We start from the raw sequence: 21566 nt of genomic DNA on the forward strand, positions 1-21566 counted from the left end.
TTACAAACTACTAACTTATTCACAATACGTCTCTGAGAAAGGTTAGAAAAGAAAAAAATTTCGCTCTACGATACATAGGGAAGAAGGCACCTTTCACATTTACAAGATCCTTCAAACGTATTTGGTTGGAATTTGTATTCTTTCAGTACATCTTTCGTAAGGAAAGAAACGCCTAGAAATCTTAATTCTATGGAAATTTCTATGGAAAATACACTATGAACTATTTAACGATAACTCGCGATTTACAATTATACCTATATTATATTATTGTACTGCGCATTTCAATTTATTTTAAACTATAAATTTTTTATCCGGAACACCAACTTCGTCACATCATAATTGAGATCACATAAAATAACCTTTATTTGGTTAAATCACGTACATTTTTACGCACTTTGGTGTGAAATTTTGAAAAAAGGAATAGTATAGTGGATACATAGTACATAAAATAAGAGGTTTTTTTTTAAATCGACTCGAATACATTGCTCAGGACATACCAAAAATCCCTCATATTAGTAGTCTAGATCTAGTAAAAATAGTTTTCGTTTACGGACACACCAAGAGTTTACTGTTAACTGCTCTATGATATATTCGCAATCACCATTCGGATTATTCTGAAATGTTCAGAAATAAATTGATTAACTAAAAAATATAATTCATACGGAAACCTAACTATAGCTAATTTTAATTATAATAACAAATTAGATTCATAAACTTAGAAAACACACACGACATACAGAGATAACAACTTATTTACAAATCTCATTGAAAAGGGTGACACTAAAAATTGCGTGTAGCGACGAGTTTCATTTTTTTCCCAAAAGATGTCGTCTTTTCATTCACTAATCGATAATATTAAGAAGGTTTGACAATTGGAAGCAAAAAATCGCTTGGGTTTCGTTGGACGTTAGTTTTAACGCCAAAATAATCACTATTAGAGTTCAGTGTGCTTAGTGCGAGTTTTTTAACTTCTCGATCGCGTCAAAGTTAACTTCATTTTGTATGGAACAACTACTCTAGCGGCAAACACACGTCATCTCGGATCCTCCCGATCCACTAACGGTGCTTTTAGGTACTTCAAGCACCGGTCACCGTTCTCGTCGAACCCGTCGCTTGCGACGAAGGGCTCGACGAGTAAATTAACTCTCAGACACAGCCCACTGAGTTTCTCGCTGGATCTTCTCAGTGGGTCGCGTTTCCGATCCGGTGGTAGATTCTGCGAAGCACGGCTCTTGCTAGGGTTCGTGTTAGCAACGTAATCAGGTTTGAGCCCCGTGAGCTCACCTAATAGCCACGGTTACGCTGAAATAGCCTCTCAAGGCTTAGGTAGGAAAAAAAAAAGCAGCAAACAAAGTGAAGCACACAATCACACAGGCTGCTTTTACATTATTACGGTGCTATTTACACGCTCGCTAACAGCACCGAATGTTTATTTCTGTGACTCGTGTCTCGCCAGCAAATCTGGGACCCCGATCCTTTTCCCAAACAATAGCCTCTAATGAAATTTGCTCTCTGAGATTTCATTTATTACTCATTAGGCTCTCATCTAAGTGGAATAACTATGTAGATCGATACGCTTCATATCGTAGTAAGGGAATAACAAGACTTTGATGATTGACTTTTCCCAATTAACTACAAGATCGTGCATTTATGATAAATCATATACCTAAGATTTTAAGAGCATAAAGGTATTGTAAAGCCGTATTTATCATAATTTTTTTTATTGCTTAGATGGGTGGACGAACTCACAGCCCACCTGGTGTTAAGTGGTTACTGGAGCCCATACACATCTACAACGTAAATGCGCCACCCACCTTGAATTATAAATTCTAAGGTCTCAAGTATAGTTACAACGGCTGCCCCACCCTTCAAACCGAAACGCATTACTGCTTCACGGCAGAAATAGGCAGGGTGGTGGTACCTACCCGCGCGGACTCACAAATCAAATCATCAAATCAAAATCAAAAAAGTTTTATTCAACATAAATGAAAGTACATACTTGTTGAACGTCAAAAGAATTACCGCCAATTCACAAGAATTAGCCTCCGTCCTGAGAAGAATTGGCAAGAAACTCAGCGGGCATGTTTTTTTTTTTTTTTTTAATATTAGATTTTTATTTTTATTTTAAATATTTTTTTTTTTAAATATTCATATTACAATAAGTAATTATAACATAACAATTTTACAATATTGAAATTCCCGGAGCGAGCAACTCATTCCCACTTTGTGCAATCTTCTAGATAATCATTGACTTTATAGTAAGCTTTATTGCACAGATGTTCTTTAATAGTTTTCTTAAACCTATGTATATGTAGGTTCTGAACATCTTGTGGGATTTTGTTGTACAGGCGCACAGACAAACACCCGAATGAATTTCGTATCTTATGTAACCTACTCATCGGCACAACAAGCTTGTGTTTGTTCCTAGTATTTCTATTATGTATGTCCGACATCTTAGGAAACTCCTCAATATGTTTACGAACATACATCAAATTTTCAAAGATGTACTGGGATGGCATAGTGAGAACTTTAATTTCTTTAAATTTTTCCCTCAGGGATTCCCTTGAGTGCATGTTATAAATAGCACGTATAGCTCTTTTCTGCAGAATAAATATCATTTCTACATCGGCCGTATTGCCCCATAGCAAAATGCCATAGGACATGACACTGTGGAAGTAACTAAAGTAAACTAAACGAGCCGTGTCCGCATTTGTTAACATTCTAATTTTTTTTACTGCGTATGCTGCAGAGCTAAGCTTACTCGCCAATTTATGAATATGAGGTCCCCACTGCAGTTTGGAGTCCACTGTTATACCAAGAAATACGGTTGACTCAACAATCTCCAATGATTCCTCAGAAACAATTACATTACTATCTACTTGTCTCACATTTAAAGATGATTTAATACATTTTAAAGTAAATTTAATACATTTCGTTTTCTTACTATTCAATAATAGGTTATTGATACGGAACCAATGAACCACACACGAAATCGCATCATTCACTTCGTCATAGACTTGTAATTGTCGTTTAATTTTAAATAATAAAGATGTATCATCTGCGAATAATACGACCTCGTGTCGGGACTCAATAAAACTAGGCAAATCGTTTATATATATTAGAAATAAAAAAGGACCCAAAATGGAACCCTGAGGTACACCCATTTTCAACGTGGTGCCTGAAGATCTATTTCCTTTCACATCTACTGTTTGTATCCTTCCTGATAAATAGGAAGTAATAAGTTCCAATGCACCATCCCTAATACCATAGTGATGTAGTTTCCTCACCAATGTTTCATGTTCAACACAGTCAAATGCTTTGGATGAGTCACAGAAAATTCCAAGACAATCATGCGATTCCTCCCAAGATTGAAATATATTTTTGATTAGATAAGCACCTGCATCAGTTGTAGAGCGACCCCTTGTAAACCCGAATTGTTTATTATGAAGTAGATTATTTGAATTGAAATGTTCTAAAAGTTGTGTCAAAATAATTTTTTCAAAGATTTTACTCAACGTAGGGAGTACTGAAATAGGTCTATAGTTAGAGGGGTCATCAGTACTACCAGATTTAAAAAGAGGAATCACTTTACTATGTTTTATTAAGTCAGGAAATACACCACACTTAATACAATCATTAAAAATACTAACAAGATGAGAAGCAATAATGTCTATTACAGACTTCAAAACCTTTACTGATATTCCCCACAAGTCAGCTGTATTTTTTACATTAAGGCTATTAAAACTTTTTATTATATTGTTTGAATTAATTTTCTTAAATTTAAAAATTTCATTGCATTTCTTGACATGGTTATGCAATAATATTTCAGCTGCTGTGGGGGATGAATTTAGAGATGTGGTAGTTGAAACTGGAATGTCAGAGAAAAACTTTTCAAAAGCATTAGCCACATCTTCATGACTAGTTACCAATTTATCGTCTATTTTTAACGAGAATTCTTGATGGCTATTTCTGACTTTTCCACTTTCTCTACCAATGATGTTCCAAGTCATCTTTATCTTGTCAGGGGCATTTTTGATTAAATCACTTAAATGTAAAGATTTTGCCGCTAAACAAACTTTTCTAAATAGTTTGGAATAGTTCCTGACATATTGATGAAATGTTTCATCATTATTATAAGCTTTTTCAGAGTACAGATCATACAATTTTTTTCTACTTTTGTACACTCCGGTGGTGGCCCACTCGCTGAACACCGTTTTGTTTTTTAATGTTACAGTTTTAGGAATAAATACATCAGTAAAGACCATATTAATTCTCTCAAACATATTCTGGTATGATAAATTTGGGTTTTTGTTATAAATAATTTCTGAATGTTCTTGCTTAATATTATTTCTAAACTTCTCAATTCGTTTTTTATTAATAGGAACAATCACAAGAGTATTTTTATCTTTAGAATTCATAATAGATTCAAAAGACACAAATTGTCCACTATGGTCTGATGTTAATTGATTAATAATTTTTTTGGTAATCGGTGTTACATTTGTAAATATGTTATCTAAACATGTTGCCGATGTGGTCGTTGTCCTAGTAGGCTCTAGAAATAAGTTTGGGAGGTTATATGACTTTAACAATGTTCTGAATCTAATAGTGGTATTTGTGTTTTCTAAAAGATTGATATTATAATCACCACATACAAAAATTTGTTTATTAGAGACAGAAAGCTTTAGCAATACATTTTCCAAAATATTTTCAAAAGAATCATATAACGCATCAGGAGGTCTGTACACACTTACAACAATGAATCGCTCAAGCTCTACACAGGCCATTTCAATAATCCGTTCCACAGAGAGGCTCACAATGTCTCTACGTTCCTTACATTTATAATCTTTATTAACAATGATCAGTGAGCCACCTCGTATAGCATTCTCTCTGCAGAAGGAACTCACAACCTGGTGATTTTTAAAATTACAATTTAATTCATATTTTTTAAGCCAATGTTCAGTTACACATAGAACATTGACTTTATTAAAATCTAGGAACAAATCAATTTCAAGTTCTTTACCCATCAAACCTTGTAAGTTCTGATGCACCAGGTTGATCACAGTTGTTTTCAAAGAAACATTATTGGTTGATGGGTTGTGTCCAAATAAATCATGTTTACTGCAAGAGGTAAACTCTGTTGTCTTAGGATTTAATTTAAATTACTTGGAACGGATTCCAAATTAATAAATGTCATATTTTTTTCCTGCTCAAAAGAAGCAGTAGGTTGATTAGCCAAATTCATGGCTAGATAAATATGTAAAAAATAATGTAGCGAGTTTGCTACTTGTCTAAAATTGTAGCTACCTAAATAGTATTTGTTAGGTTTTGTCATAATAATACATTTATTTTTTATCATGCAATTAATGTCAATAGTATAGAATGTATTTTCTGATTTGCATGGTGTCATGACATAATAATTATTTACATTAGAAACTGTTTGCATGAAATCATTAATGCTATGTCTTATTTTATTTTCTGCTGGCATACTCTGAATAAATGGAAATGCAAACATGATGATCTTTTTCACCTGTAGTGTTAATAATTGATTTATTTGATATTTTATATCTCTTATATCTGCATTTCCCCTTCTCCCAATCATTATAATTATTGTTGTGTTAGGGCAATGAGTCACATTTAAAATTTTATTAAGTATGTGGGTACATGAAGCCCCAGGCATACAATAATTTATGACAGATTGTCCCAAACACAGATCATTCAGCGCTACACCCATATTTTTTCCTAGTTCATCACTGAATATTTTAATAATGTTTTTAGTAAGCACAGGTTTCATTATGTTGTTTACAAGAGGTCCTACCACCATTTTGTTCCTTTGTGCCAGCTTTCAATGGTTATACGACTACTATGTACAGAACAGTATGTATAGACTATGACTTGACCAAACGATTTAAACTACAAATCAATGACTGTTTTTGTCATATCAGTACTTATTTTTGATATGTAAATGAAGTACCTACCTGTTTTACAAGCTAAGTAAAACTTATTTTACAAATTTATCTATATTTGTTTCATTATCACTAAGCTGGTTTTAAGAATATTTAAATTAAAGACATGAAATAATTTTATAGGTCCTTATATACAAAAACGACAAATTCAAATCCCTATTTTCTTGAAATCGTCCATCACAATGATCTATTAGGAACGAATCGCTCTACACGAGGCTTTCGCGACGCCATCACATATCCTTCAAACAAGAATTGAAAAATTCAGTCAAATCAGCTTGGAAATTAATAATAACGGCAACAATTATAGCGGAGATGACTATTTAACTTTTCAGTTCACGCCAAAACCACACAACGCGGACCAGCATACAGCTGTACTGTAAATATAAAGAGCCGACCGCTCAAAGCGAATAAGCAAGTATAAAGAGACAGTGCAGACAATATAGTGAATTGGGTTCCCTGGAGCGTAGGTAATGACACGATTGTGAGGGACCAAATCTTGTTACAGGATAGTTGATGCGCCGGCCCGAGACGATACCGGCTCTCCGAGCTCACAAAATTACTGCGCGGAATAAGCCTTCAAATAAGTCATTTTCGATAGACGAAACGTGTATAACTTGAGAAAATATCGTCCGCAGCACAATTCAAAGGGGATAACTTCTGTTCGTTACGTTCGGTTTGAAGAGAACGAGGCCGCCGCCGTCGAGAATAATTACTTCAGATTAACGGATTTAACTTTACGCATAATAATAAAGGCTTAATTTGGTTAAGCGCTATTTTACATTTGCCGCAGAGCTGTTTGAACGGTTATTACTGTGAACAGAACATATAACGATGAAATAATAATTGAAATTGCTACATATGTGACTGGACCGACCCATCATTAAAACTACAAATGTGTTTCGTCAATCATCATTTTCAATGCCTTTGAATTCTTAACAAGGGGTGTTACTTCACATGAATCGATAGTGCCAAGGCTGAAATACGTGGTTATTTCACGAACGGGAAAAAAGAGAAAAAAATGTAACGTATTTTACATACCTATAGTAAAAAAAGATTCTTTGTGTTATAAAGGTGTCTAATATTCGAATCTTGTCGTTCAATAGCCCAGCACAGAAAATATCGGAGATGCGTGGGCTCTCAAGTTATGTTATTTGACTCACTTAAAATTATCGCACAAATAAATACTCAATTTCGTTATTTGCATAAGGGGAGGAAGCTTAATGATCTTCGAAAATAATTATAAATGAACTCTTCAATCAACGCAACAAGTACTTCGATTTGTTGGGGACTTTTCCACAGAATTGGTATGGAAGACGACAAGAGCCATTAATTATTTTTTACTCCTGACACATTGACTGTTCCACCCGCCTGGGTTTGTTGTTTGACTTACTTTTGATCTCTGAAATGAATCAACATTAAAACCCTCTTTTGAAACCGTTATGTTATTAATATTAATTATGTTATAAAATATGTTAAATACCTTCAATAAAATATAAGCCATCACTGAAATAACAATTGGCCAAAAAGAACATTAATAAACGCAATTGCAAATATTGTATTTAATATCAGAGAAACAAAATTAAAAGCAGAAAATTTTCTGTCATCTTAATACAGTCAACAAAATAGCAAAAGTATGTTAATTGTAACAAACAACCTGGTCAATATTTATAATATACTAATAAGTCCATTTATCTACTGACATTGATGATGAGTTAATGCTTTGCCGTTGCCTTTGCCTAATGGAGCCTTGAGAATAGCGCTAGAGGTGCCATGAAAACAAATGATTTATTCAATAAGTTAGAACCGGTTTTTCTTATTACCAATATTTGAATAGGCGTATGACCTAGACCTAGAACCAAGAATGACCGTAGCTGTACCTATATAATTCACAGAAGCTTCACAATTAATCAGTAGGGTACAATGTTGGCAGTATATAAACTCAGTCACTTATTGAGATATTAACTAACAAGGAGTGACTACTGACTATGGCATGTTATGGTGGTAAGAACCTCTTGTGAGTCTGCATGGGTAGGTACCACCACCCCGCCTATTTCTGCCGTGAAGCAATAATACGTTTAGGTTTGAAGGGTGAGGCAGCCGTTGTAACTATAATGAGATCTTATAACTCATATCTCAAGATGGGTGGCGGCATTTACGTTGTAGATGTCTGTGGGTTTTAGTAATCACTTAACACCAGGTGGGCTGTGAGCTCGTCCAACCGTCTAAGCAATAAAAATAAAAAGGGAACTATAAAACATCGCCTCGAATATATCATGAGAAGCCGGCTAAGCCTCTTAACAACACTACACTCCATAACTAAGGATGGGCCTGTCAGCTAGACAGCGCCGGATCATAAAGCACGATTCACATAAAGTTGGCTGGAATAAAAGTACTGGTAAAGAAAGGCTTTATCTGAACTTAATCCTGGTTTCTGTATAGTCCCGATCTTGATTTCCCTTGATTAATGTTTATAATCTCTTTAAAAGAGTATGGCTTGCTCTAAGAATCTTGCTGCTTCAATCAATATTTGATCGCAATGTTTATAAGGGTTGTATAGGCAAATGGATAGAGCAACAAAAAATGTCACATGTACATACATACTAACATTTTCGTAGAGATGTACCTATCCGAGATCTGATGTCCACTGCACATCATTTGCGTGCTCGTCTGCTGATTTAGATACCGCAATACAAATTACTAACAGTAACTGCCTAATTGACAAACTGGAAGCACTTCAACATTGTTTCATTAAATAATTGGTCCTAATTGCTGAAGCTACGGTGTAGCGTGTCAAAGAAGATATCTGTGGAGCTCAGATGTTTCCTGAAAATTGTGTATTCACGGAAAATGTCTTCTTCTCTGCGTAACGTACTTAGCTGAAAAACTTGCAGTAAGACAACATAAGCCTTAAAGAGTAGTAAATACAATTATATTTCATAAGTATCTTTAACTTTTTTTTGCAATTGATTTCAATTTAAAGGCGAGAATTATTCCGAATAACATGTTAACATAACGTTTTGACACAAGCGTTTTTTGTTATTTAGGTAACACTTACATTCGAACGTAAACTTCATCAACTCTAGCGATTATTTTTAAACAACTTCAAACTATACTTCTATACTAATATTATAAAGAGGAAAGATTTGTTTGTTTGTTTGTATTGAATAGAGTCCGGAATTACTGAACCGATTTGAAAAATTCTTTCACTGTTTGGAAGCTACACTATTCCCAAGTGACAGAGGCTTCTTCCCCATCCCTAATCTTTTTTGTAAAAAATTAGGGATACTTACTAAAACTCTAATAATGTAACCCAAAGCGTAAAAAAAAATACCTAAAATATTCTTTACATCGCGTGCCCTGCGAAAACTATTCATGATAGAATAAAATAATGTACTACGACTTTGTAGAATACATTATTTACAAAAAGTTTTACTATTGGTAGGGCCTCTTGTGAGTTCGCATGGGTAGGTACCACCACCCCGCCTATTTCTGCCGTGAATCAGTAATGCGTTTCGGTTTGAAGGGTGGGGTAGCCGTTGTAACTATTCTGAGACCTAAGAACTTATATCTCGAGGTGGGTGGCGCATTTACGTTGTAGATGTCTATGGGCTCCAGTATCCACTTAACACCAGGTGGGCTGTGAGCTCGTCTACCCATATAGCTATAAAAAAAGTGTCGCGACAGCATATGTCTAACTATTATTAGTTATATAACGCAATAAGTGTTCTTTTATTAAAAAAAAATAAAACAACGTCAAATATCGTTGAAATTTTTGTTAACTACCCGAGCGGAGCTGGAGCGGGTCGCTTGTAAATTATATTCCTATAATTCTTATAATTCATTTGCATAGCAGCTGCCCTAGCGACTCAAACCTCTCCTATCCTGACTGAACCTTGGAGCTCGCCCAGAGTCTCGGTAAAACCGTATAACTACACTGTACTGGCGCTTGCCTACTAACTGAAAATATTTTACACTACATCTGTACAGAGAGCGTTTTCAGCGCGTGTAATTTAAATAAATGACCTATTTATCCTCAAGGCTTTTGTAAATACGATCCTTTACGCTTGTGCTATATACAATTTCCGCTATCAACTCTCAAGCTACATATCCCTGAAAGTGTAAGGTCAATGTTCTCAAACAAAAAGTGACTCATACATTATGTAAATAATTTATTTTAATACAATGTCTCTATTCCGAACGAGGGAGTTTTATTTGTGATTTACTGAGAAAAAACGGCGATTATTTTATTGAAATTCATTTCTATTCAATTCTATTGTATTGCATTAGAGCAAAAACGTGCAGGTAGGTAAAATACTGTCGTACCTTAAAGTACACCTAACCGGTACAACTAACTGGTTAAATACGCTCTGAAATTTATTACGGATTTAATGTGATGATATAGATTTGCTGGCTTTCGAATCTCGTACTTTTAATGTCTTCTAAATGTATCATCATTTTATGCGCTCGTATCAGGTGGTAAAGTTATTACAATATTAATGAGACTTACTCTTACCTCTCTTTTTTTCCTACCTAATTGCTGATGACCTAAGAGGCTATTCCGGCTAAGCTCGGACCGGTAGGTGAGCTCACGGGCTCTACCTAAAAGAATTTGCCAACACTAACCCTAGCAAGAGCAGTGCTTCGCAGAATCTATCACCGTATCGGAATCGCGACCCACTGAGAAGATCCGCGAGACACTCAGTGAGTTATGCCTCTGTACTTTTTCGAAGTAGCATTCTGACGCTTCTCTAAGATACTCACGTATCGATACTAAGCTTAGATCGTCGTGAAGATCTACATTCCTCTCATACCACGGTGCTCCGACGGTTATCCTGCAGAAACGGGATTGGATGACCTGGAGAGAGTTAATGTGTATACGGGCCGCTTGAGCGAACACTACACTTGCATAGGTCATGCCGGAACGTATGCAAGTTTAGTAAAGTGTCGCCTTGTTATGAAAAGACAATTTACTTCGCTTGCAGATCATGGGGTAGACGCGCCCGAGTAGGAACGTGGCTCCGTCGGGAACTGACTTAATGTGGGAACCAAATGTCATCTCTCTATCGAGGGTGACGACCTCTCGTGCTGCCGCAAAAACCGGAATTTAGTTAACTGCAAATGAACTGCATGTTCATCCCAAACAATGCAATAACAAGTCAGTATTAAATATATTTGGCATTAGAGCTCTACACCGCGATTGTTTAGGATTTGTATTTCAGCGCCCTCTTTTTATTTATATTTAATTAGTGACGGTAGGGCACAACGTAGGCCCGCGCGGGTAGGCTATCACCATCCTACTTCTCCCGCGAAGCAGTCGTGCGATCCGATTTGAAGGATGGGACAGTCGTTATGCAATGCAATTGCGACCTCTTGTCTCAAGACGGGCGGCGGCTTTCGCGTTGTGTTGTCTATGGGTATCAGTAACTATAACAACATTACCCTTGTAAGAAATAAAAATATATATCTATAATACAGGAAATCCTAACTTGAAGTCTTTTTGTTGGAATGCTTAATTTGTAAGTACTTAAAAACCAAAAACATATCTTTTTTTCCCAAACATAATTTTCGGATTTCACATTTCGGATACACAATACACATTTCCTTACATCCTTTTCCTCATCCTCATTGATGTTCGCGTCCATTCTTGGAATTATTTCGACAGGGGAATGAAACCTGGAAGTCATCTGATGCAATAATATTATTAAAAAAATTCCAATCCTTCCTAATAACTTGTTTGATGTGTCATTAATATACATAAATATAATATGTACTTATGTCTTCATCCTAATGTAGAAAGTTCTACTATTTTTGTAACTTATAATTTAGATGACGTTCATAAGTCGCAATGTCGCAGTACGCAAAAGTAAGTAAATAGCTGACTTATGAATACTATTAGTAGTAATATACTAGCCTTGTTTAACATTGGCAACGGTAAATTTTCATTTTCAGATTTATTTGAAAAGTTGACTTTGTTTTCTCGATCAAATTGATTCTTTGAAAGCCGAAGGCCGCGTACGGGTTATTGGCGGGCTTCTCGTCAGCAACAGGTAAACTGTGGTCCAGACAAGATCGATAAACGGAAGCTGTGACATGCGCATTAGCATTGTAGCCGTCATGAGCTCTCTTGTGCTGCTCTTATTACTATTATCTGCTCTAGGTAAGCCTAAAACTCCTTTAACCTTCACTAATAATATACGGAACGCACATTTACCATTGGTGATAAAATTATCAAAATATTATTGTATCTACGTCTAAACGCTAGATACTCGTGAGAATGTTGGATGCTAACACTATATACATATATGCATGGTTGTCAATTCTTTTGTTTTTGTGGTATAAAGTAAACTATTTAATTTATTCCTAACTATTCTTTCCCTGTTTTCAGAGGGCTATTGCGACCTCCTACGAGACAGCGTACATGTCACCTCGGCCGCGGCGAGACCTAACAATGAATTGTGGTGCTACAAATGTCTTGCAGAAGTACCGGAAGACAAATGTGCTGATTTAAGACACAATAATTCGGATTTGATTCATAAATGCCACAATGATCGACGAATGTGTATGGTGAGATATTTTTATTACATTTCATTAAGTGTGTGCTAAATAATTTCATGCTAACAACATATCAACAATTAAAATTAATTGTATTAAGTAAGTCACCAGAAACATCAAAACATTACCACAATAAAATTTAAAAAATAAATATATCTAATAAAAACAGTGCATAGAATGGTTAGTTTTGAATGTGATAAAATGTGGTCCGTGTGTTTTATACCATATGTTTTGGATACAGAATAAATATACTCATTGATTTGAAATCACGTTTTTATGCTGATTTTTTCATAACCTCTTTACACAATTACTACACTCTACTCTCTTATATTAAATATACAAATCCATTGCTGTTATTTTTATAAAACAAAATACAAATAAATTAATTTACAAGGTCACAACTTACACACATTTACATGTTATTAAAAATGCGTGTGTGTAAAATTCAGGTAAAGCGATTCTCGTACACTACATCGACGGAAAACTCGACGACCGCTTTGAAGATGTGGGCGTTGGAGCGCAACTGTACAAAGCACTGCGAGCCCGGTTGCATAGTCATCGGCGAGAGGACGAAACTTTACGCCTGCACCTCGTGCTGCTCAACCTCCTTATGTAACTACGGATCCGGAGCTGGAAAAGCTATTTTCTTCAAGAATATCGTTACTGTTCTTATTCTACTCTCCATAGCATTATGATTACGATATTGAAGGAGTTTTGTTTTTGTTTTTGTTTTGTTTAATTCTAACGTTAAATTTCTCTTAAACGTAATTTTCAAGATATAGTTAACTATATAGTTCAACAATTTTAATGTAATTTAAATTTTAGTAGGTGATATCAATTTACAACATATGTATTTTGTGTCCATTAGAACGCCTAAACACATAAGTACGTCTACGTAGGTACTAAAGTCACCTACCTCAAAAACTATATATATACTTATTATTCCATGAGGCTTACCAACAAAGAACGATTAGTTAGATTTTTTTAGAAACTTGATTTAATCAGTAAAGTTAGCGAAACAATTGCTTAAAAATGTATCATAATTATTTTATAATATTACCATAATTATATCAAAATATCTAATTTATACAAAATTAGAATGCGAATTAAAATTAAAACTTACAACCGTATTCGTATGCTACTATTCTATATTTCACATTTTTCAAGAATTTATATATTTACATAAATATATTGTTATTAACATTAGATGGTTTTTCACTAACCGGCTCGGCGACGGAGCTGGCCACACCGCTGCTCTCTCACACTACAACGTGCACACTGCTACATTTTATATGGATATGCTATTACCAAATTATTTCTACGTAGTGTCTTATATTTGTGCAGGTTTTTTGAGCCAACACGAAGTGATACCAATCAGCCTGGCCACGAATGTCATCATCAGCAAACTTTAAGTAGTCCTTCTGCCCTATTCCAGCAATCGTGCCGTGCCGTTTGTTGCAAAAACTTTCACTAAGCCAGGTCAAAAAATATTTACTACATGGCTTCAACCATAAAATGGTAGAAATTCTTGTTGAATTATTTAGTAATTTATATAAATTTTAAAAGTCGTTGTCACCTTACATGTTGAATTTAATAAATTATTTAGGTAACTCTTGATTGTTATTGTATGTAGATCTTAATTAGTTAAGAGTAAACTTATGTATCGATTATTGAAATCTGATTAAATGTTTTGATTTATTGTATTAATTGTTTCCTTGTATTGCTAGGTTCAAACATATTGAGAAGTAAAGGTGGAATGTTTGTATGGATGATCTTTTCTTCGGTGGCAAGAGATGTGATAGTAAAAAGGAAAGGAATGACGGGTTCATTTCGAAACAATTTCTTAGGGCAACCCTCATGGAACGTACGGTACAAAACTCAGGCAGCTGAAGTCCCTCCGTAGACCCAGAAGTCCCAAACGATTCGTGAGAACGAGATTTTCGATAATCCGAACGGCCTATTTTCTGTATAGAGTCAAATAAAACTAGCTGGTACTTGAGAGCCCCAGCAAAGAGATGGAATCAGTGTAAGGCCGAATGTGTAGTTTTATAAAGCACTTCACATCTGGACAACGCCGCATGAAAAATCGAGTATTTTCATTCAGGCCCCGGTTCTCACCAGGATCCTTATCTTACTGAACCGTTCGGGCTATGAGGGTCACTCGTGAGCCACGTGAGGGTTCCAAAATAAGTACTTACTACAAGCCACAGATTGCATCTATCAACCAAAACGCGTATGGATTTTTTTTTCCTACCTAAACTGAGAGCCTTGAGAGGCTATATCCGCGGAACCTTAACTAGTAGGTGAGCTCACCGGGCTCAAACCTGACGACGTTGCTAACACGAACCCTAGCAAGAGCCATGCTTCGCAGTATCTACCACCGGATCGGAAACGCGACCCACTAAAAAGATCCGGCGAGAAACACAGTGGGCTGTGTCTGAGGGTTAATTTACTCATCGAGCCCTTTGTCGCAAGCGACGGGTTCGACTAGAACGATGACCGGGCGTATGGAAGTGAGACTCGTGGCCCTTTAACCGTACCGAACGCCTTGGTTTTCAAATCCAATAGAAGGTTGTAGTTTATATTAAGACTATAGCCTTTTAAAATATATTAAAAACTAGACGGTCAAAGTCGCTAATTTCTATCTTCCGATTTTATAAATTTTAGAATGAAAATCTCAAGTCGATAATTTTTTTATTTTTAATTTGCTTAGATGGGTGAATAACCTCACAGTCCACCTGGTGTTATGTGGTTACCGGAGCCCATAGACATCTACAACGTAAATGCGCCACTCACCTTGAGATATAAGTTCTAAGGTCTCAGTATAGTCACAACGGCTGCCCCACCCTTCAAACCGAAACGCATAAATAACGGATTCCCTGATTTTGACTTGGCCCGAATGGGCCGCCGTTCAACGTATTAAAATTATAGCATGCCGTTCAACGTATTAATATTATGCTATATCGCATGCTACATCGTCAGATGGCCATTGTATAATAATAGGGGTTAAAGTATAAAATTGCCGTTTTATTGTAATAGGTACTTCGAATTGACATAGAACCTTCATGGTTTGAGATTTTTGAGGTGGTAGGTACCTTTGAAGTTCTTCTTTTAAAAAATGTGCAACATTCGATTATCGACTTTCAGTTGTTTTTTTATTCAGCTTAGACTAGAAAGATGGATACTTTGAAAATTGGAGTGATTTTTTAATACCTACGAGTTCCGACGCGGGGCTAACGCTACGGAAACAGCTCGCAATATCAATGTTGCGTTTGGAGAGGGGACTGTTAATGAACGCATCGTGCGATTTTGATTTAAACACTGTCGTGATGAAAATTTTGATTTGAAGAACTAACCACGTGGAAGACCGCCCATACATGTGAATAGAAATTAATTGAAAGAGATGGTGGAAGCCAATCCGAGCCAAACTACCCGGGAATTAGCGGCATGGTCTAACTCTAACGTTACCTTACCAACAATATTGACTGATTTGCGTCAAATCATTAAAATAAAAAAAATTGAAAAATGGGTGCCTCATGATTTGAATGATCTGCAGAAAGAAACGCGTGTGAAACTTTTTGTTGCCTTGTTGAATCGATACAGAACTGGAAGAAATATTGAATAGAATTGTGACATGTGACGAAAAGTGGATTCTTTACGATAACCGTTAGCGAAAAATGCAATGGCTGACCCCAGGTCAAACAACGCAAGTCTCCTAAAGCAAAACTTACCAATAAAAAAGTAATGGTAACTATTTGGTGGTCTTAGTATGGTGTTATTCACTATAGCTTTCTAATGAAGCAATAACGGCAGATGTCTACTGTGCCGAACTTCGAACAATGATAGCAAAACTTGCAGTAAAACAGCCCCGGCTTATGAATCGATCTTCACCATTATTGCTCCATGATACCTAACGAGACCTCATACAGCACGAGAAACAGTTTTAACTCTAAAGGTACTGCAATTACAAACCATTCGTCACCCTCTTTAATCGCCAGACCTTGCTCCAACGGACTACTATTTTTGTCGTGATTTGGACAATTTTCTACGTGACAAAAAGTTTTCTTCCCAGGAGGCACTACAAAATACTTTCACAGTTTGTAGCACTGAGCAAGTAATCACTACGTTATAGTTTGTAGAATCTAGATCACCAGAGAGAGTTCTATCGCAAAGGCATAAATGACCTTCCTATTAGATGGCAGCAATGTATATAGATATTAGTGATAGATATTTTTATTAAATAAATATGTAAAATGAAAAATAAAATGGATTTCAATTTTTCAGTACAATCAGCAATTTCATACTTTAACCCCTAATAATACAATTAAGTTCAATTTTATATTTCAACTAGCGACCCACCCTCGCTTCGCTTCGGAAACATTAAATTTTATTATTGATAGCAGAGTCCCGCGATGTTACCCGCGGTTATTGTCGTACCGCGAGGGGACGCCACGAGGTGAAGCTAGTCTTAAAAAAGCCTAAGTTATATGTATATACCATCAGCTATCTATTAGTGAACGTCTCGTCAAAATCGGTCCAGCCGTTCCAGAGATTAGCCGGAACAAACAGACAAAAATTGTAAAAAAATTATTTTGGTGTATGTGCCGTATATATAGTCATATGCATGTAGCAAAAGCGGTTATTTCAATATTACAAACAGACACTCCAATTTTATTTATATGTATAGATAGCAGTCTCGCGATGTTACCCGCGGTTATTGTCGTACCGCGGGTGAAGCCGCGGGGCGAAGCTAGTCTAAAAAAAGTAGCCTAAGTTACTCCTTATATCATCAGCTACCTATCAGTGAAAGTCCCGTCAAAATCGGTCCAGCCGTTCCAGAGATTAGCCGGAACAAACGAACAGTCAGATAAAATTTAAAAAAAAAATATTTTGGTGTATTTACCGCATAAATATTCATAAGCATGTAGTAAAAACAGGTCAATTCAATATTACGAACAGACACTCCATATAGATTTAGGTTGTAGTAGTCTACACAATGGTCTATGAAATCCATTAAACACTAACTAGACAGGCCTGTAAAGTCTCGTCACCCATCAAAGCAATAGGAAAATTGTAAATAAAAACCAAAGTCCAGTAAATATTATTTATTTATGTACCAAATTGAAGCATAGTAAGTTGATATAAATAAAGGTCTACGATAATGTGAATTATTTAGGTCTAAACAGACAGCTAGCGAACTAGTAGAAATAAAAATGTAATAGCAAAAATGCAACAATGAACATACTAATAATGCATGGAAATAAATGCAATAACCAGTTCGCTACATCAATAGCAATATTTTATTAAATAATTGGAATGACCCATATTTCATTTAAATTATTCTTTACTGGGAAGGTATTTTTATCTATCAGGAGGACTTAGTGTTTAACTTAAAATATTGCAGTTTGTTTTAAAGTTAATGATTTAAATTAGGCAATCTGACCACAGTCTTTGATAACGATTCTCTTAGAGGTCTTCCCAGACTGGCTGCCAAAGGTCTCAATCTGCTTGACAACTTCCATGCCTTCAACAACATTCCCAAAGACAACATGTCTGCCATCCAGCCAGGAGGTCTTGACAGTGGTGATGAAGAACTGGGAACCATTAGTATCAGCACCGGCATTAGCCATGGAGAGGACGCCAGGTCCAGTGTGCTTAAGGGTGAAATTCTCGTCTTCAAACTTATTGCCGTAGATGGACTTTCCCCCAGTGCCGTTATGGTTGGTGAAGTCCCCTCCTTGCAGCATGAAATTGGGGATGACACGATGGAAAATGGAGCCCTTGTAACCGAAGCCTTTCTCGCCAGTGCACAGGGCACGGAAGTTTTCACACGTCTTGGGAGTGACGTCACTTCTCAGCTGATTACAAAACAATACAAAAATGTTAAGATTTGATGTGAAATTTACTGCAAAAACTATTTGTAGTGGGCACATTTGGTTTAAGTTTCGAAGGTATGTAGGACAGGGGCGTGCCGCTTAATAACAGGAAAAGGTGCTTCGCATCATGTCCTTTAATAGCTTCATAAATTAATTAGATAATGTAAGAAATGCATTAATTGCAATTTGAAGTGCATCGTACCTACTTCAAAACCTGCAGACGCGTGACCTTCATTCGCTTAACGAATACCTACACTTAAAATCTTCCATGCGAGAATTAGGACATTGATCATAAATCTATTTATAGTATCTGACTATGGGTTATTGAGAAAGAATGATTTTCTAGATTTAAAAATGTAAAAAAACTACTAATAATTTACGCCTTTGAAACCAAGTTCCAGATCAAATTTACAAGGGCGTCTCGCGTAGCGTGGTCTGCGAACGTCACGCCGGCCGGGACATCCGAATTAAAGATCAAAACCAAATTATGAGATATACAGCACATACCTCAATAACAATTTTTCCCAGTGGGGCATCGTCAACAGTGACGTCGAAGAATACTCGTGGTAGAGACATTTTGCCGGTATTAGCAATGTAAGCAATTTACAAAACCACCACAATGACAATGCGTCTCTCGTCAATGCCGGGCGGAAACAGAAATGAAAGTGTCTATGGAAATTATCCAAGTTCATAAACTATAGAATAATACAGACTATCCAAGGCTCTAGAAGCTACCAGAAGCGACATGAATAGCTATTTCCGTGAAATGTTCTTAAGATTACTTTAAAGCATTTTTTATTAAGGTGATTTGTAATAATTAAACTATTCTGCCAGTTCATTATCACGTTATGATTATTTTACAGAATTTCCTAATAATAGTGTTTTTAAATATCCCAACAGACATTACATTTTTTGCAGGTACTCTCACGGTGCATTTCATTAAAAATGCGCGGAGATTAGTAATAGACTTATAAAAAAACTGTCCGTAATCATAGACGTCAAGTTTTGTCAACATTATGTAGGTCTGTAGAAGTTGATAACATGTGTTTTTTTTTCCAAGCACTCATTCAATTTAAGATTCATTTAATCAGATCAGATTTAGATATTTTTTATCTTATCTCAAATTATATTTAAAACAAGCGACCAACAAGAGACTACACACCTACCCTAAGATCTATTTTTCTAAAACGGAGACATAAAGGCCAGCACCTTAAATAATACAGTAGTTTTCATTAAAAAAAAAAAAAGTGGCTTTTGTATCATCATCAAACCGCACAATTACATATGTCGGTGGCACAGGTAGTTAAAAGATTAGTGATAATTGAACAGATAATTGCCTCCAGCTGTAATGCTTGCTTTAATGCTCAGTTATTCGGGAAAAGGTGACTAACCCATAGACACAACTCACTGAGATTCTGGTGGGATCTTATAAGGGGTTCGGGATTCTAATCTGGTGGTAAATTCTGCGAAGCATTGCTGTTGATAGCTAGTAGCTAGTATTAGCAAATTCTCTCAGGTTGAGCTGCGAGCTCACTTACCCGCCCGAGTGGAGCTGGAATGGCCCCTTAGGCGACCAGTGGATAGATAGGGGAAAAAAATGTATGCGACTTTATTTACAACAGTTTCATGATTAATCAGGAAAGCACTAAACAAAATTGAAGTAATATCAGTAATCGCACGGATTACCGTCGAAGTAAGATTTAAAGTCAGCTATTTCAAATTTATTAAAACAACTTAAAAAGAAGCAAAAACATGTAGAAGTGATAAAATGAACAAGTGCGGCTGCTTGTATTCGTTTTCCTATTTCCTAAACTCTAGCGGTTACCGCTGCAGTTTAACCGTAGTGCGGATTAGGCCTTACATTTCATTGTATCACACATGTTAGAGTATAGATTTTATACTAACATTCTCATTAAGTGATTGTGTGCTCTATGTCTTACAATAATCATATATACTGACTTTTTGGGGGGGGCTTTTTGGCGAGAACGCGAGGGGCGAAGTTGAGTATCTGTGATTGTGCACAAATGTGGGAAAATGAAACAAAACCGGTGGACGTAGCTTCTCGGGATCTTACAAAAGATATTATATTTCATCCCATATCATCTCATTTCACTTCATTTCATTTCATATTATTTTTCATATAAAAAATATTTCATTAGAATTAAAATAGACTTGACCTTAAAGGTCTTAGCTACCAGGTCATAAAATCGAGTCAAAAAAAATCAGAACTTTTTGGCGGGAACGCGAGGAGTGAAGTTGTGTGATTTGTTTTGTCTATTTAGTGTTTCTTCAGGTTGAAATGTGTAATAACGTTGATTTATTGACTGCTTAGTATGATATATACTATAAAGTGCACAAATATGGGAAAATAAAACAGAGCCGCTGGACTGCTTCTCGAAATTATCCAAAAAGTTCACTAACAAAGTCTCAGTAAACGACCACCATTTTCTCTCCTCCTTGCGTCGGTTTCCTCATTACTGAGGGTCGTGGTCATGGCCTTGAAACAGATTGTTTTTTATAGTGCACCGCCATCTGTTCCTATCTGCAGCTGAGTGCAGAGCATCGTGCACTGTGGTATCCAGGGCTGCACGAATCTGGTCCGTCCAACGGGTCGGGTTCCTGCCTCTTAGTCGCTTGCCCTCGACCTTTCCAGTGACCATCAATTTCTCTAAGTTGTCACTGTCTTTCCTTGCGATGTGGCCAAAGTATTCAAGAATCCTTCGCATGCAAATGGTGGAGAGTCTAGTCCGGATCTTCAACTGAGCTAGGATGGATAAATTGGTGCGGCGTGCGGTCCAGGGAATACCCAACATCCTCCTCCAGCACCACATTTCGAAGGCATCAATCCGATTGCGGTCAGCTTTCTTTATAGTCCATGTCTCTGCTCCGTATATGAATATTGAAAACACTAGTGTGCGGACTAGGTTGCTCTTGGTGTTCATAGAGATATTTTTGTCCTTCCATATTTTGTCCAGCTGAGACATGGCACCTTTTGCCATCCCAATCCGTCTACGAATTTCCGGTTCACAAGAGCCATTGTTGCTGATGTTGGAGCCCAGGTAAACAAAGTTGTCCGTTACTTCTAAATTAAGTGTACCGCTGAGCTCCAGTCTGCCTGTGCGATCAACGATCATGACCTTTGTTTTAGATCTGTTTATCGCGAGTCCGAGGTCTT

At 36.3% G+C, this 21566-nt stretch overlaps 2 protein-coding genes across 3 annotated transcripts; one reads left to right on the forward strand and one right to left on the reverse strand.

The window, feature by feature from the left end:
* The first annotated feature begins 11200 nt into the window (after positions 1 to 11200).
* Positions 11201 to 14218, forward strand: LOC101743373 (uncharacterized). Of its 2 annotated transcripts, XM_021351315.3 has the most exons (4): positions 11201 to 11479; positions 11913 to 12120; positions 12349 to 12527; positions 12965 to 14218. In XM_021351315.3, exons 2-4 carry the CDS (start codon positions 12054 to 12056, stop codon positions 13208 to 13210), a joined length of 492 nt encoding a protein of 163 aa, XP_021206990.1. In that variant the 5' UTR covers positions 11201 to 11479; positions 11913 to 12053; the 3' UTR covers positions 13211 to 14218. The 2 variants fall into 2 exon arrangements, with proteins under 2 accessions (XP_021206990.1, XP_021206991.1); XM_021351316.2 differs by lacking the exon at positions 11201 to 11479 and having other exon boundaries at positions 12119 to 12272.
* Positions 14219 to 17605: 3387 nt separating this feature from the next.
* On the reverse strand, positions 17606 to 19038 carry Cypa (cyclophilin A). Its single transcript, NM_001043836.1, is given in 2 exon segments — positions 17606 to 18373; positions 18899 to 19038. Coding segments are annotated over 2 exon segments (498 nt in total). The 5' UTR covers positions 18968 to 19038; the 3' UTR covers positions 17606 to 17944.
* Positions 19039 to 21566: the final 2528 nt, after the last annotated feature.

Source organism: Bombyx mori, chromosome 9, assembly GCF_030269925.1.
Source record: "Bombyx mori chromosome 9, ASM3026992v2".
NCBI classification, from domain to species: Eukaryota; Metazoa; Arthropoda; class Insecta; order Lepidoptera; family Bombycidae; genus Bombyx; species Bombyx mori.